General features: G+C 50.8%; 1 protein-coding gene across 1 annotated transcript; it reads left to right on the plus strand.

The window, feature by feature from the left end:
• Positions 1 to 1215: 1215 nt before the first annotated feature.
• On the plus strand, positions 1216 to 9880 carry DUSP26 (dual specificity phosphatase 26). The gene is made up of 4 exons (XM_045006688.1): positions 1216 to 1336; positions 4961 to 5211; positions 7572 to 7786; positions 9246 to 9880. Exons 2-4 carry the CDS (start codon positions 5033 to 5035, stop codon positions 9443 to 9445), a joined length of 594 nt encoding a protein of 197 aa, XP_044862623.1. The 5' UTR covers positions 1216 to 1336; positions 4961 to 5032; the 3' UTR covers positions 9446 to 9880.
• The last annotated feature ends 1803 nt before the right edge of the window (positions 9881 to 11683 follow it).

The following is an 11683-nucleotide window of genomic DNA, read 5'->3' on the forward strand; positions in this document are numbered from 1 at the left end:
ATCCACTGTAACCCCTAGGTCCTTTTCTGCAGAACTGCTGCCTAGCCATTCAGTCCCTAGTCTGTAGCAGTGCATGGGATTCTTCCATCCTAAGTGCAGGACTATGCAATTGTCCTTGTTGAACCTCATCAGGTTTCTTTTGGCCCAGTCCTCTAATTTGTCTAGGTCCCTCTGTATCCTATCCCTACCCTCCAGCGTATCTAACACTTCTCCCAGTTTAGAGTCATCTGCAAACTTACTGAGAGTCCACGCCATCCTCCAGGTCATTAATGAAGATATTGGACAAAACCAGCCCCAGGACCGACCCTTGGGGCACTCCACTTGATACCGGCTGCCAACTAGACATGGAGCCATTGATCACTACCTGTTGAGCCCAATGATCTAGCCAACTTTCTATCCACCTTATAGTCCATTCATCCAGCCCATACTTCTTTAACTTGCTGGCAAGAATACTGTGGGAGACCATATCAAAAACTTTGCTAAAGTCAAGGAATAACACATCCACTGCTTTCCCCTCATCCACAGAGCCAGTTATCTCCTCATAGAAGGCAATTAGGTTAGTCAGGCATGACTTGCCCTTGGTGAATCCATGCTGATTTATCTGAGTATATCTGACTTAACCATTTCTTGACATTGCAGGTGACTCGGGCACTGATGCACCTTGGTTCCTCCTATTCTCTGCCTGCAGCACATCATAGTCTTGTCTCCTGCAGGCTGTCATACTTTGGTCTCATTTCAGTTGTTGGGTTTAGTGTGCGGGTGCTGGGTGGCACTGGTGGTCTGTTATATACAGATCAGACTGGATGATCTGGCGGTCCCTTCTGGCCTTAAACCCTATGACTCTATTCCCATTATTATTACTATTCATAATAATAACTAGCTCTTAGATGGCGCTTTTCATCAGTAGAATAGGCTTTCAGAGATATGGAGAAGAATTGGTGTGTGGTTGGATGCATGTGTATATTCTTGTGGCTGTGCATGTGAATTTCCATGCATAGGAATATGTGCATATGTGTGTGTGTGTGTGTGTTTATATGTATGGCTCTATGTGTGTGCATGCACCTACATGTGTGTGTTTGCATGGGATGTTCTGTGTTTGTGTCAATCTCCCTCTGCTTTCTCTCTCTCCCCCCACCTCCACCCACACACACACACACACGATGATATAAACAAACCTGCCTCTGGACATGTCATGGCTTAAAATAGATGTTCGTATATCAGCCTTCCTACAGCAGCAGCGGCGGCAGCAGCAAGAGCTGCAGCAGTAGGAAGACATGGCCGACTGGATCTGACTAGAAAACTCACCCTGAGCTGAGAAATCACAGCCTGCACAAAGGTAGAGTAACAGGGGTGGGTGTCTCCCTCCTGCCTCCCGTTTGTCTGTCTTTCTGTCTCTTTGCTGAGTGTGTGGGGTTGGGCAGCCTGCCCGGGTGCGATAACATCTATGCAGAGCAGCCGTGTGTGTAGGCAGGGTCTGTCTGTCTATCTGTCTCTCTCCTCCCTCCGAGCGCAGCATGAGAATGGCAGGAGTGGCAGAGGCAGCCATGTACCTGTTAGCCACATCTCCCAAGTAGCAATGGAGCTTTGGGAACTTGCTCTAGGTCTTGTATATCAGGTAGCAATTGGTGATATTTACCAGCTAGAGCCCACTGCACATCAGCACCCAGTGGGTGTTGGGGGCAGAAGATGAGGGTCAGATACATCGGTGAGGCCTATCGAGTTACATGCCAGAGTGGATCTGCCCCACAGATTCTCAGGCTTGTCTCCACTGCAATCAAAGGTGGGGTTGCAGCTCAAGCAGGCATACCCCTGCTAGCTTAAATCTAGCTAATGCAGCTAAAACTAGCAGTATTGTCAACTTCCAGAGATCAAAAATCAGGAGTCGGGGCCACCAAAATCATGAGATTGGCCCAAAAATCATGACTTTTTTAAAAAGATTTTTTTTTAATTGGTCTCTTGATGTTTGAATTCCCCCTGCCCATCATAAGGTGTGTGCATGCGACTATTAGTGTCACCCACTCTCCCATGTGTACTGGGTAAGGTGATTTTGGCCCCTGCTGCAGGAGCTCTTACCCCCACATCTGCTGATCTCCTGCCCAGCAATTAATCCTGTCCCCCAGTCTCCCATCAGTTCTGTCCCCACCCAACCCCACTCAATTCAGCCCCAAGCCCCCATCATCTCCACCCCATCATTTCAGCGCCCCTGCCCTATCGACCCCCACTGCCTTCAGTTCACCCTCCCAGCACCACCCCATCTGCTCAGAACCCACCATCAGTACAGGCCCCCACCCCATCAGTACACCCACCCTCCTCACTTCAGCCCCCCTGCAGCCCACAGCCTCACCTCTGCTCCTTAGGGTTCTTCACCCTTCCTAGGCCTGGGGGGCTGCAGTGGGGTCCCCTCTCCCATTTACCAAGCGAGCAGGGGAGCAACCGCCTGGGGCTGACAGCTGGAGTCCTAGCTGTGCCCAGGGCAGCTGGCAGGATTTCTAAATAAAATTAAGCCTCACTTTTAGAACTGTCAAACGTCAGGATTTTTTTTTCCAGTGATTCAATTGCTTATTTGAGATTTGGCCCTGCCCCCCTTCTTTATGTCTCAGATGAAGTTTCTCTTCCCTGCTGGGTATAACCGTGCTGTTTCTTCTCCCTACTTGATAGCTTGATGGCTTTGTTTATCTGATATGTAAATGAATTCTCATTGTCTTTCAAAGTACTTTGGAAGTAACTGCCCCGTGGAGAAACCACATTCCTTTGTTTAAGGTGGGGGTAACTCCTGTTGGACTGGAAACACATTTTAAGAATGTGGCGGGGCTGGGGAAAAAAAAAATCCACATTTGAGAGTTCTATCGCCAGATCACGAGTGACTCATGAGGCTTTACTCTACTCAGAAATCGTGACTCTCCCAATGGATTTGCGAGAGTTGGCATGTCTGCAGGTATACAAACCCACCCGGAACTCTGGATATCTACTTGCATATGCAGCCTGCACCAGGGTCTGTGTGTTGACAAGTCTTCGCTGCTATTTTTAGCCGTGCTAGTAAATTAAAGCTAGTGCAGGTATGTCTACCTGAACTGCAATCACACCTCCAATTACAGTAGGCAAACCCTTAGCCAGCCATGGATCTGCTTGTAGCCTTATATTAAGGGGCACAGTATGGGCCAAGCTTGGATGGGCCCAGGCTGAAGGGTCTGCTGCAACATGAGCGGGCAGACACCCCACGGCATTGTGCTGATGATGATCCCAGCTGTAGTGTGCTGCCCACAAGCTTACCAGGTATTTATTCCTGGAGCCAGCAGGTCAAACATTCAGCAGAGTGCAGGAGACATAGGGCCAACTCTGGACCATGGTATACGCTGCTGCAGCTCCCATTACTATCTGTGGCAGCTGCATCCAGTCATATCAGGGCTGACGGGGAACTCTGGCTCCAGAATGCTCTATTCCATACCCTGCACAACCATGTTCAAGGCAGCATCCAAAATACCCTGCAGGGAATAAACTGTTGAGAGAGGTCAGTAGGGAGGGAAGTATTTAGCAGGTCTCTCTAGATTCCTTCCAAATTCTGCAGTGCCTTCATGATGTTTGCAGCCTCTGTGCACAATCAGGTAAGTGTCTAGGGGTTTCTTCCTTTGGCACCACTGGCTGCTGGCCCTTGCTGAGGGCAGGATGCCAGACCAACCAAACTGATAGTCTAAGCCAGCAAGGCAAATCTGAGGTCACTCCATTTCCCCTTTTAGCCTCTGAAAACAATTGGCCAGTGCAGCGCCACTGATGGGAATGGAGCTGAGATGTGACACTTTGGACGGGTTCCAAATGCTTGGAGGCAGCTCCAGGCAACAGCTGAGGCAACGCATCAACAGCAGCAGCATTCAGCTGGCTGCATTGAGGAGGAAGGCAGCAAAGAAGAAAAATGTTCCCAGGGCTGAGGCTTTGTTACTGAGGCTGGGTACATCCCCCATACGGGTGAGACTGTCCCAGGAGGCTTGTTGTAGGTGTGAGAAAGGAGGCAGCATGGTCTAGTGGCTAGACCACAGGACTAGGAGTCAGGCCTCTTGGGTTCTATTGCTTAGCAATAAAAGTCTCATGCCCTACAATTAACGCCTCCCACCCCAAACCCAGAGCAGCCTCCAAGCTTTTAAAATGCAGCAGGGGGGTTGCTGTACCAAGAGAGGTTAAGACAGCCTCTCCGTCCCATTAGACTGTTTTTATTGGTACACGACAGGACGATGCCCAGTGAGACCCCATGTGACACCATATGAAATCCTCCGCCTGCTTCTCCTCCCAGCCCCAGAGCCTGGCACCAGGCCCAGTGTCTTCACTGCCTGCCAGCTCCTCCAATCCTAGGTTGGCACAGCCCGCTCTTGAGTTAGCATAGTGATTCTGGCAGCCAGTGCCCTCTAGCCAGTTCAGAGGGATGGCAGCAGCCATAAATTCGAAAGCCCTGGGTACTCTGGTCTGCCAGTGTGGCACTGATCCAGCAGAGCAGAGCTGGAACGTTGTCTCTTTGCCATGAAAGGGGGTGCACAAGTGGGCTGAAGGCTTTGGTGACCCCACTTCCTCCATTGCTTGGTTCTCAGTGCTCTGGCCCCATTAAACTCTCCCCAAATGTGCCACCTTCCAGGAGGGAAGCCGATGATGTAGTGCCCCCTCCTGACATTGGGAACCCATGGGCAGAGAGGGCTCTACATCTGCAGCTAGTTGTTCACATAGTCAGGTTGTTGGGAGGATCTGCAGGGCTGCTTTGAGGTATTCTGATGCACGACCAACTCACCCCAGTTCCAGTGGACCCAGGAGTCTCAGCCCAAAGCTGCTTGACCTGGGTCTCCCACTCAGGAAGAAGCCGCTAGATTTGTGTGTGTGTCAGGGAGGCAGGGAGTCTCTGAGCTGATCGCTTATCACTTGGGGAAGGGCTTGGCAATCCTCCCATGCCGGGGTCACCTAATGGCATATCCACTACTTACAGGACGGGACCGTGGGTGACAGCAGCAGCAGTGTTGTTGACCACTGGGATGCATCGTGGCTCTCGGGAGCTCCAATGGCTTTTATGTCCAGGTTCTCCAGAAGCAGCTCCAGGTCACCCAGCCGGGGGTCTCAGGAAGACACCAGCAACCACCCCATCCTCAGTGTCTTTGAGCTGGAGAGGCTGCTGTACACGGGGAAGACGGCCTGTAACCATGCAGATGAGGTCTGGCCAGGACTCTACTTGGGAGACCAGTAAGTAAGGGCCCAGGTCATGAGGGGAAGTGGGAATTGGTGGGGGTGGGAAGGAAGAGGGAAAGGGACTCGGTAGCATAGTTGTGGAAAAGGAGCACGGACTGGTGAGGAGGAGACTGCAGCACCAGTGTGTGTGTGTATGTGTGTGTGTGCGCACGTGCGTGCAGTATTCCCAATGCCAAGCATCCAGGCAGCCCCCTTCCCCCCAAGCCTCAAATCCTGAGCCATTTAAAATAATAAATTTTGGGCTCTTTTTATTAGCCTTCTGGTTTCCAAGCCTGTGTAGCACATTCAGGTCACGTTTTCAAGCTTTTCTCTGCAGCCACAAGGGCTGAAAACTTACTTTTTGTTTTAATGAAAGCAGGGATTCCCTAGTAATAAACTGATTCCAGGAGCCGGGGCTACAAGAAAAACAATGTGTGGGTGTCCCCATCCTTTCCGTTCGGGATAGTGGCACTCAAAAATGGCCCCTGAGAGTAAAGGTATCCACGTAAAAAGACCCACCACACACAAACCGGACACAGCAAGCACCCTAGTTTGCAGCAAGGAAGATTTAGGTCGTATATTAGGAAAAACTTTCTCTAAGGTAAAACACTGGGTGATTTAATTATTAACCAGTTTAAATTATTAACTCATCAGGATGCTTTTACTATGTTGTTAACCAATTGTCATTGATAGAATAATAATACTTGGTCAGAATATCCAAGAAAAAATATATATAGTAAATGAAACGAATTCACACGACTGTGGCTCTTTTGGGTAATGTTGATTGCTAATTTGGCTCCTGAATCACTGAGGTCTGAGTATCACTGCTCTAAGGACAGTTAAGCATTGGAACAGGTTATCTAGGGAGGTTGTGGAATCCCCATCACTGGAGGTTTTTAAGAACAGGTTAGACAAACACCTGTCAACAATGTTCTAGGTCAGGGGTACCCAACGCGGTGCCTGCGGGCACAATGGCGCCCACCGGGGCGTCTAAGTGTGCCCGCATACTGGCCGGCGGACGAGCATCCACTGAAATGCTGCCGAAATTCAGTGGCATTTCAGCGGCGACGCCTCTGGATGACATCGCTAGTCGGAGGCATTTCAGAGGATGCTCGTCCGCCACCACAGTCCTCCCTGGCTCATCGTCTGGCGCCCGCCAGACAAAAAAGGTTGGGAACCACTGGTCTAGGGTTACTTGGTCCTGCCTCAGCATGGGGGGCTGGACTAGATGCCCTGGTCTACACTGGGTGGAGATCGACCTAAGATACGCAACTTCAGCTATGAGAATATGTATTTAGGTTGACTTACCGCAGTGTCTTCATGGCGCTGAGTCGACTGCTGCCGCTCCCCCGTCAACTCCGCCTGTGCCTCTCCCAGCGGTGGAGTACCGGAGTCGATGGGAGAGCACTCAGGGATTGATTTATTGCATCCAGACTAGACACAATACATCGACCCCTGATAAATCGATCATTACCTGCCAATCCGGTGGGTAGTGTAGACCTGCCCAATGATTTCTTGAGGTCTCACCCAGCCTGACATTTCTATGATTCTTTGCTCAAGAGGTCTGGGAAACCAAGGGTACACGACTAAGGGGCACTAGCAGACCTGTAAAGGGATAAGGGGAACCCAGATTGGTATAGCAGGGGGGCTGTGGGTCAGGATTGAGGCCCATTGGCAGGAGCTGTGTGGGGAGCCCCAGGCTAGAATCACTTGGGGGTAAGAAAACGAGAGAAATGTGTTTCAGAGCGGTAGCCGTGTTAGTCTGTATCAGCAAAAACAATGAGTCCTTGTGGCACCTTAGAAATGAACACATTTATTTGGGCATAAGCTTTCGTGGGCTAAAACCCACTTCATCAGATGCATGGAGTGGAAAATACAGTAGCAGGTATAAATACACAGCACATGAAAAGATGGGACTTGCCTTACTAAGTGGGAGGTCAGTCTAATGAGACAATTCAATTAACAGTAGGATACCAAGGGAGGAAAAATCACTTTTGTAGTGGTAATGAGAGTGGCCCATTTCAAACAGTTGACAAGAAGGTGTGAGTAACAGTAGGGGGAAATTAGGTTTAGGTTTAGGTTTTGTAATGACCCAACCACTCCCAGTCCAGAGAAATGTGTATTGCTAGCTGAGGAATGACCTATTTTTTATTTTTTTAGTGTACCCACCAGATGACTCCTCCTCCCCCCATGCCTTCTTCTGGCCTGTTCCCTTCAAGCCAAAAATCCATGCTGGCCTGGCCCAATAGCTCTCCCCTCCCTAGTACCAGTTCTAGCAGACAATACTTGCACAGTCCACTGCCAAGAAGCCTCCCCCTGCTCAGCTGCCACCACATAAGATCCCCCATTTTAACCCTTTGCTCCCTTCTCTGCAGAGATATAGCAGCCAATCGGCGTGAGCTGGCCCGCCTGCACATCACCCACATACTCAATGCCTCACACAGCAAGTGGAGAGGAGGTGCCGAGTACTATGAGGGCACCGGCATCCGCTACCTAGGCATCGAGGCCCACGACTCGCCCAGCTTCGACATGAGTCCCTACTTCCACCCCTCAGCTGACTTCATCCACCAGGCGCTGAGCGAGAGAGGAGGTGAGGGGCAGAGGAGGGGTTGGAGGAGAGGGAGCAGCGGTTGGGATGAGGAGCTTGGCTGGGCAAGAGGAGACGCCGTGTCCAACACTCTCATCTCTAGTTGCCTTCTTTCCTTATAAACATGCCACCCAGGGTTCTGTGCTGGAAGCAGTGGAGATACCATTAGCAAGACATGGGGATCCTCACTCCCACCTCCATGTGATTGGCTCAGAGAAACCTCCCAAATCCATCCACTTCTGGAGTCTGTGAAACTGCCACCATAACACCAGGGTCACCATGTTGGACCAGCACAATGGTCCTCCTAGCTCAGTATCAAACCTCCTGCTGCGCCAGAACAGAGCCACCTCCATCTACGCTGGGATCAGCTAGACTAGAGCAATGGTACAGCTAGCCCAGTATCCCAGCAGCCATCATTGTGGAAGGGGAGCAAGGCCCCAATTATGGGCCATGGCCTGACCCTTTCATGCCACCCTGATGGAACAAATAGGCCAAATCTGAGGTGGATCCCTTCCTCTCACAACACTGGGAATTCCTATGGTGCTAGAGAGTATAAGCAACCCCTGGCATAAGGGTAAGCCAGGGCTGCGGGGTGGATCTAGAGCAGGATGGGATGGATCTGGAGTCCCCAGACGAGACCAGGATTCAGGAGGTGCATAGTGGGGTACAAGCATCTTTGGCCTCCCACATTCAGGAGGCACAGCTCAGAGTCTGGCTCATAGGGACCGTGGAGTAGGGCAGGTTGAAAATGTTGCTGTCAAAACTGTTGTTCAAAGGAAGATTGTTTTTTTGACTAAACATTTTTCACTAAAACTAAAGTATCTGGTTTCCATGCAACGCTTCGTTTTTTCACTGAAAAAAAACAAACCAAAAAGTTTTTGATTTTCTACCAAAAACGGAACTATTTAGCCATACACTGGAATACATTGATTGAAAATGCTGCAGCAGAGCCTCATGGGAGTTGTAGTTCAGTGGCCTCATGTTCCCATTCTCCTTGTTGGAGCTGGGCTCCCTAGCCAGACATCATCTCCCATGATTCACTATGGCTGTGGGACTTCCATGATACATCACCTCCCCTGCCCAAAATGAGAGACTGTGGTGCTGTTATGCTTATAAGAAGCACTACAGTGCATCCTGGCAGATGTCATCTGACCCGTCCACCCAGCTTAGAGAGGAAAATGAGCGCATGAACCATTCAAACGATCGCTCCCACAAGGCACCACAGCAGTATTTCTGAATCAAGATAATTCAGATTTTGATTTTTCAATGAAAAGTCAGCTTTTTCCAAGAGAACCCTCCTCCCCTGTCATTGTGTGACCATCTGGCCCATCTAGCCCTGTATCCTAACTCCTGCACTGGAGATACCATCTCACCCGCACTATTTCCTGGGCTTCCCTAACCCCAGGAAGTGGGGCCTTGGGGCTGTAGCCCCTCTGTGACACAGCTCCCCTTCTCCCTGCAGGAAGGATCCTTGTACACTGTGCCGTTGGGGTGAGCCGCTCAGCCACCTTGGTCCTCGCCTACCTCATGATCCGCCACCGTATGACCCTGGTGGAAGCCATAAAGACGGTCAAGGACCACCGCGGCATCATCCCCAACCGGGGCTTCCTGCACCAGCTGGTCTCCCTGGACAACTCCCTGAGGCTGAAGCGGCGAGCATGAGCAGGGAGGGGAGAGGGCACTGTTCAGCGTCCGGTGCTCAGCCCAACCCTACTGCCAACTGAGCAGCAGACACAGGGCTTTCATCATGGGCCAGGCACATGGCAGGTGCAGATGGACTCCCTCGGCCCATGTCCACCCTGTCCAGGGGGGTCCTCAAGGAGTGGAAGCTATTCAGAGGGGCCCCCAACCTGCAGTCCTGTGGTCTATGGAGGCCTAACATGCAACCTCCTTCCAGGCTGCAAGACTTAGAGGTGTACCCTGGCTCTGGGAAGCCCACACGGGTTGGTTCTGCCAGAGGGCACACCCAGGCAGCAAGCCAGCCCTGCCGGTTGTTGCTGTGAGATCCAAGCTGCGTGCATTTCTTGGTGACAATGAGAATTAGGCATGGCCCATGGAGTCATAGACTAGGGGTGCCCTCAATGTAAAACATTTACCTGTCAGAATAAAGTTACTGCAGAGGAAAAACATATGTCCCCCCACTTCTGTGTTTTGGATCATCTTTGCCCAGACCCAAAATGAGGTTGAGAGATAGGTTCTAGACTGTGTATTCAGGGATCACATCCTACCAAAAAGCTGAAATGCTGCTGCCTCTTCACTAGTAGCTCCATGTGCAATATACTGATATATTGACTGTGGGGCAGTCAAAGGTCCAATCAGCCAGTGCTTAGAGATCTGAAAAAAGTGTGTGTGTGTGTAAGTAAGACAGTGCTTAAAGTGCAGCCCTCAGCAACCCTTCTCAGATTAGGGTGGGTTTTGTTGGGTTTTTTTTGTGGGGGGGAGTCTGCTATGCCTCTTGTGACCCTTCCCACATTAAGCCTACAATCAACTCTTCATGATCCTCTCCCAGCCCCTGGGCTGAGGTCAGGTTTGTGAGAAGGAAGCAAATCCCATCTGCCTAAAGGCGTCTACCTGACAGGATGGGGTGGGCTGGGGGAGGGAGCGTTGTCTCCCTCCTTATCTCTGCAGTGAGGGATATAAGAATTGTGCTAAGAGGCCCCTCCAGCCCTTCTCCTCACCGGGACATGGGGACCCCCCCACAGAGCTACTGGAGGGAATGGGCCAGCAAAGGACTAAGAAACCGAGACCCTAGTGATGGGCCTGGAAGAAAATACTTGGGAGAGGTGGGATCCTGATCCAACAGCAATAGCCAGAGTACCCAGCACCTCCGAGGGACAGGCTCCATCTTTGAAGCTTGGGTTCATTCTAGAACAGTGTTTATACATGAGCTTTGGAGGGAGGGGGGTTGAGTGCGATGAGCTTTGAGGAGTGTCCGTCTCGTTTTTGGTGAGGGGCAGGTGGCCATATCTTAAAAAGTCTACTGACATCAGGGCAGTCACTAACTAACTTCCAGAGCAGCAGACTCTGAGCAAAGACTGAGTGGGCACAGAGCCTAAGCGCCCCTCTGCCACAGGCAGATCAAACCAGCCCAGCCTCTGCCATATTCCATATATGACATCTACTCTGCAGCATGGGGCATGGGTCACTTGCTGGAGGATTCTTTGCACCTTGAAGTCTTTAAACCATGATTTGAGGACTTCAGTGGCTCAGACATAGGTCAGGGGTTTGTTGCAGGAGTGGGTGGGTGAGATTCTGTGGCCTGCGTTGTGCAGGTCAGACTAGATGATCATAATGGTCCCTTCTGACCTTAAAGACTATGATCCTATGACTCTATATTCCCAGGATTGCTGCCAGCTGCATTCACTGCCACCCTGCTAAAAAGTTTCCCTGCATAAATAACAAGACTCAGGGAGCCATACTACCAATGACCACAAGGGAGCAGCATAAGATCAAAGAGTCATCCTCCCTCACCAGCATTTCAGGTGGCTTCACTGTGACACAGTTTTCCATCCCTGCAGGAACACGTTTGAGATTCAACTCTCAAGATAACGAGGCTCCATGTTTGGGCCCAGCTATCGCCCCATATTACTAACTTGAAGCTCCAGACCCCCATGTTGCAAAGGAACCGCTCCCCACCCCTCCCACTTTTAGGATTTGGGGATGGGGACTGGGAGTGATCCCAAGCAAAGGTGGGTGTAAAGTCCTCTCCTGAGGAGCTCCAAATTCCCCCTCCAGATTCTATGCTCCACCCAGAGGTATTCTCCTCCCTGTGCCAGTGGGCTGGGTTTCAATGGTGCCAGCAAAGCTGGTGCCTTGGCATAGAAGTACCTGCATGAGGTTACCTTACCGCACAGCACTACTGGCCAGGCATATTATCAAGGGGGTTCTCCTTTTGCAGAG

This window comes from Mauremys mutica, chromosome 2 (assembly GCF_020497125.1).
Source record: "Mauremys mutica isolate MM-2020 ecotype Southern chromosome 2, ASM2049712v1, whole genome shotgun sequence".
Lineage (NCBI taxonomy): Eukaryota > Metazoa > Chordata > Testudines > Geoemydidae > Mauremys > Mauremys mutica.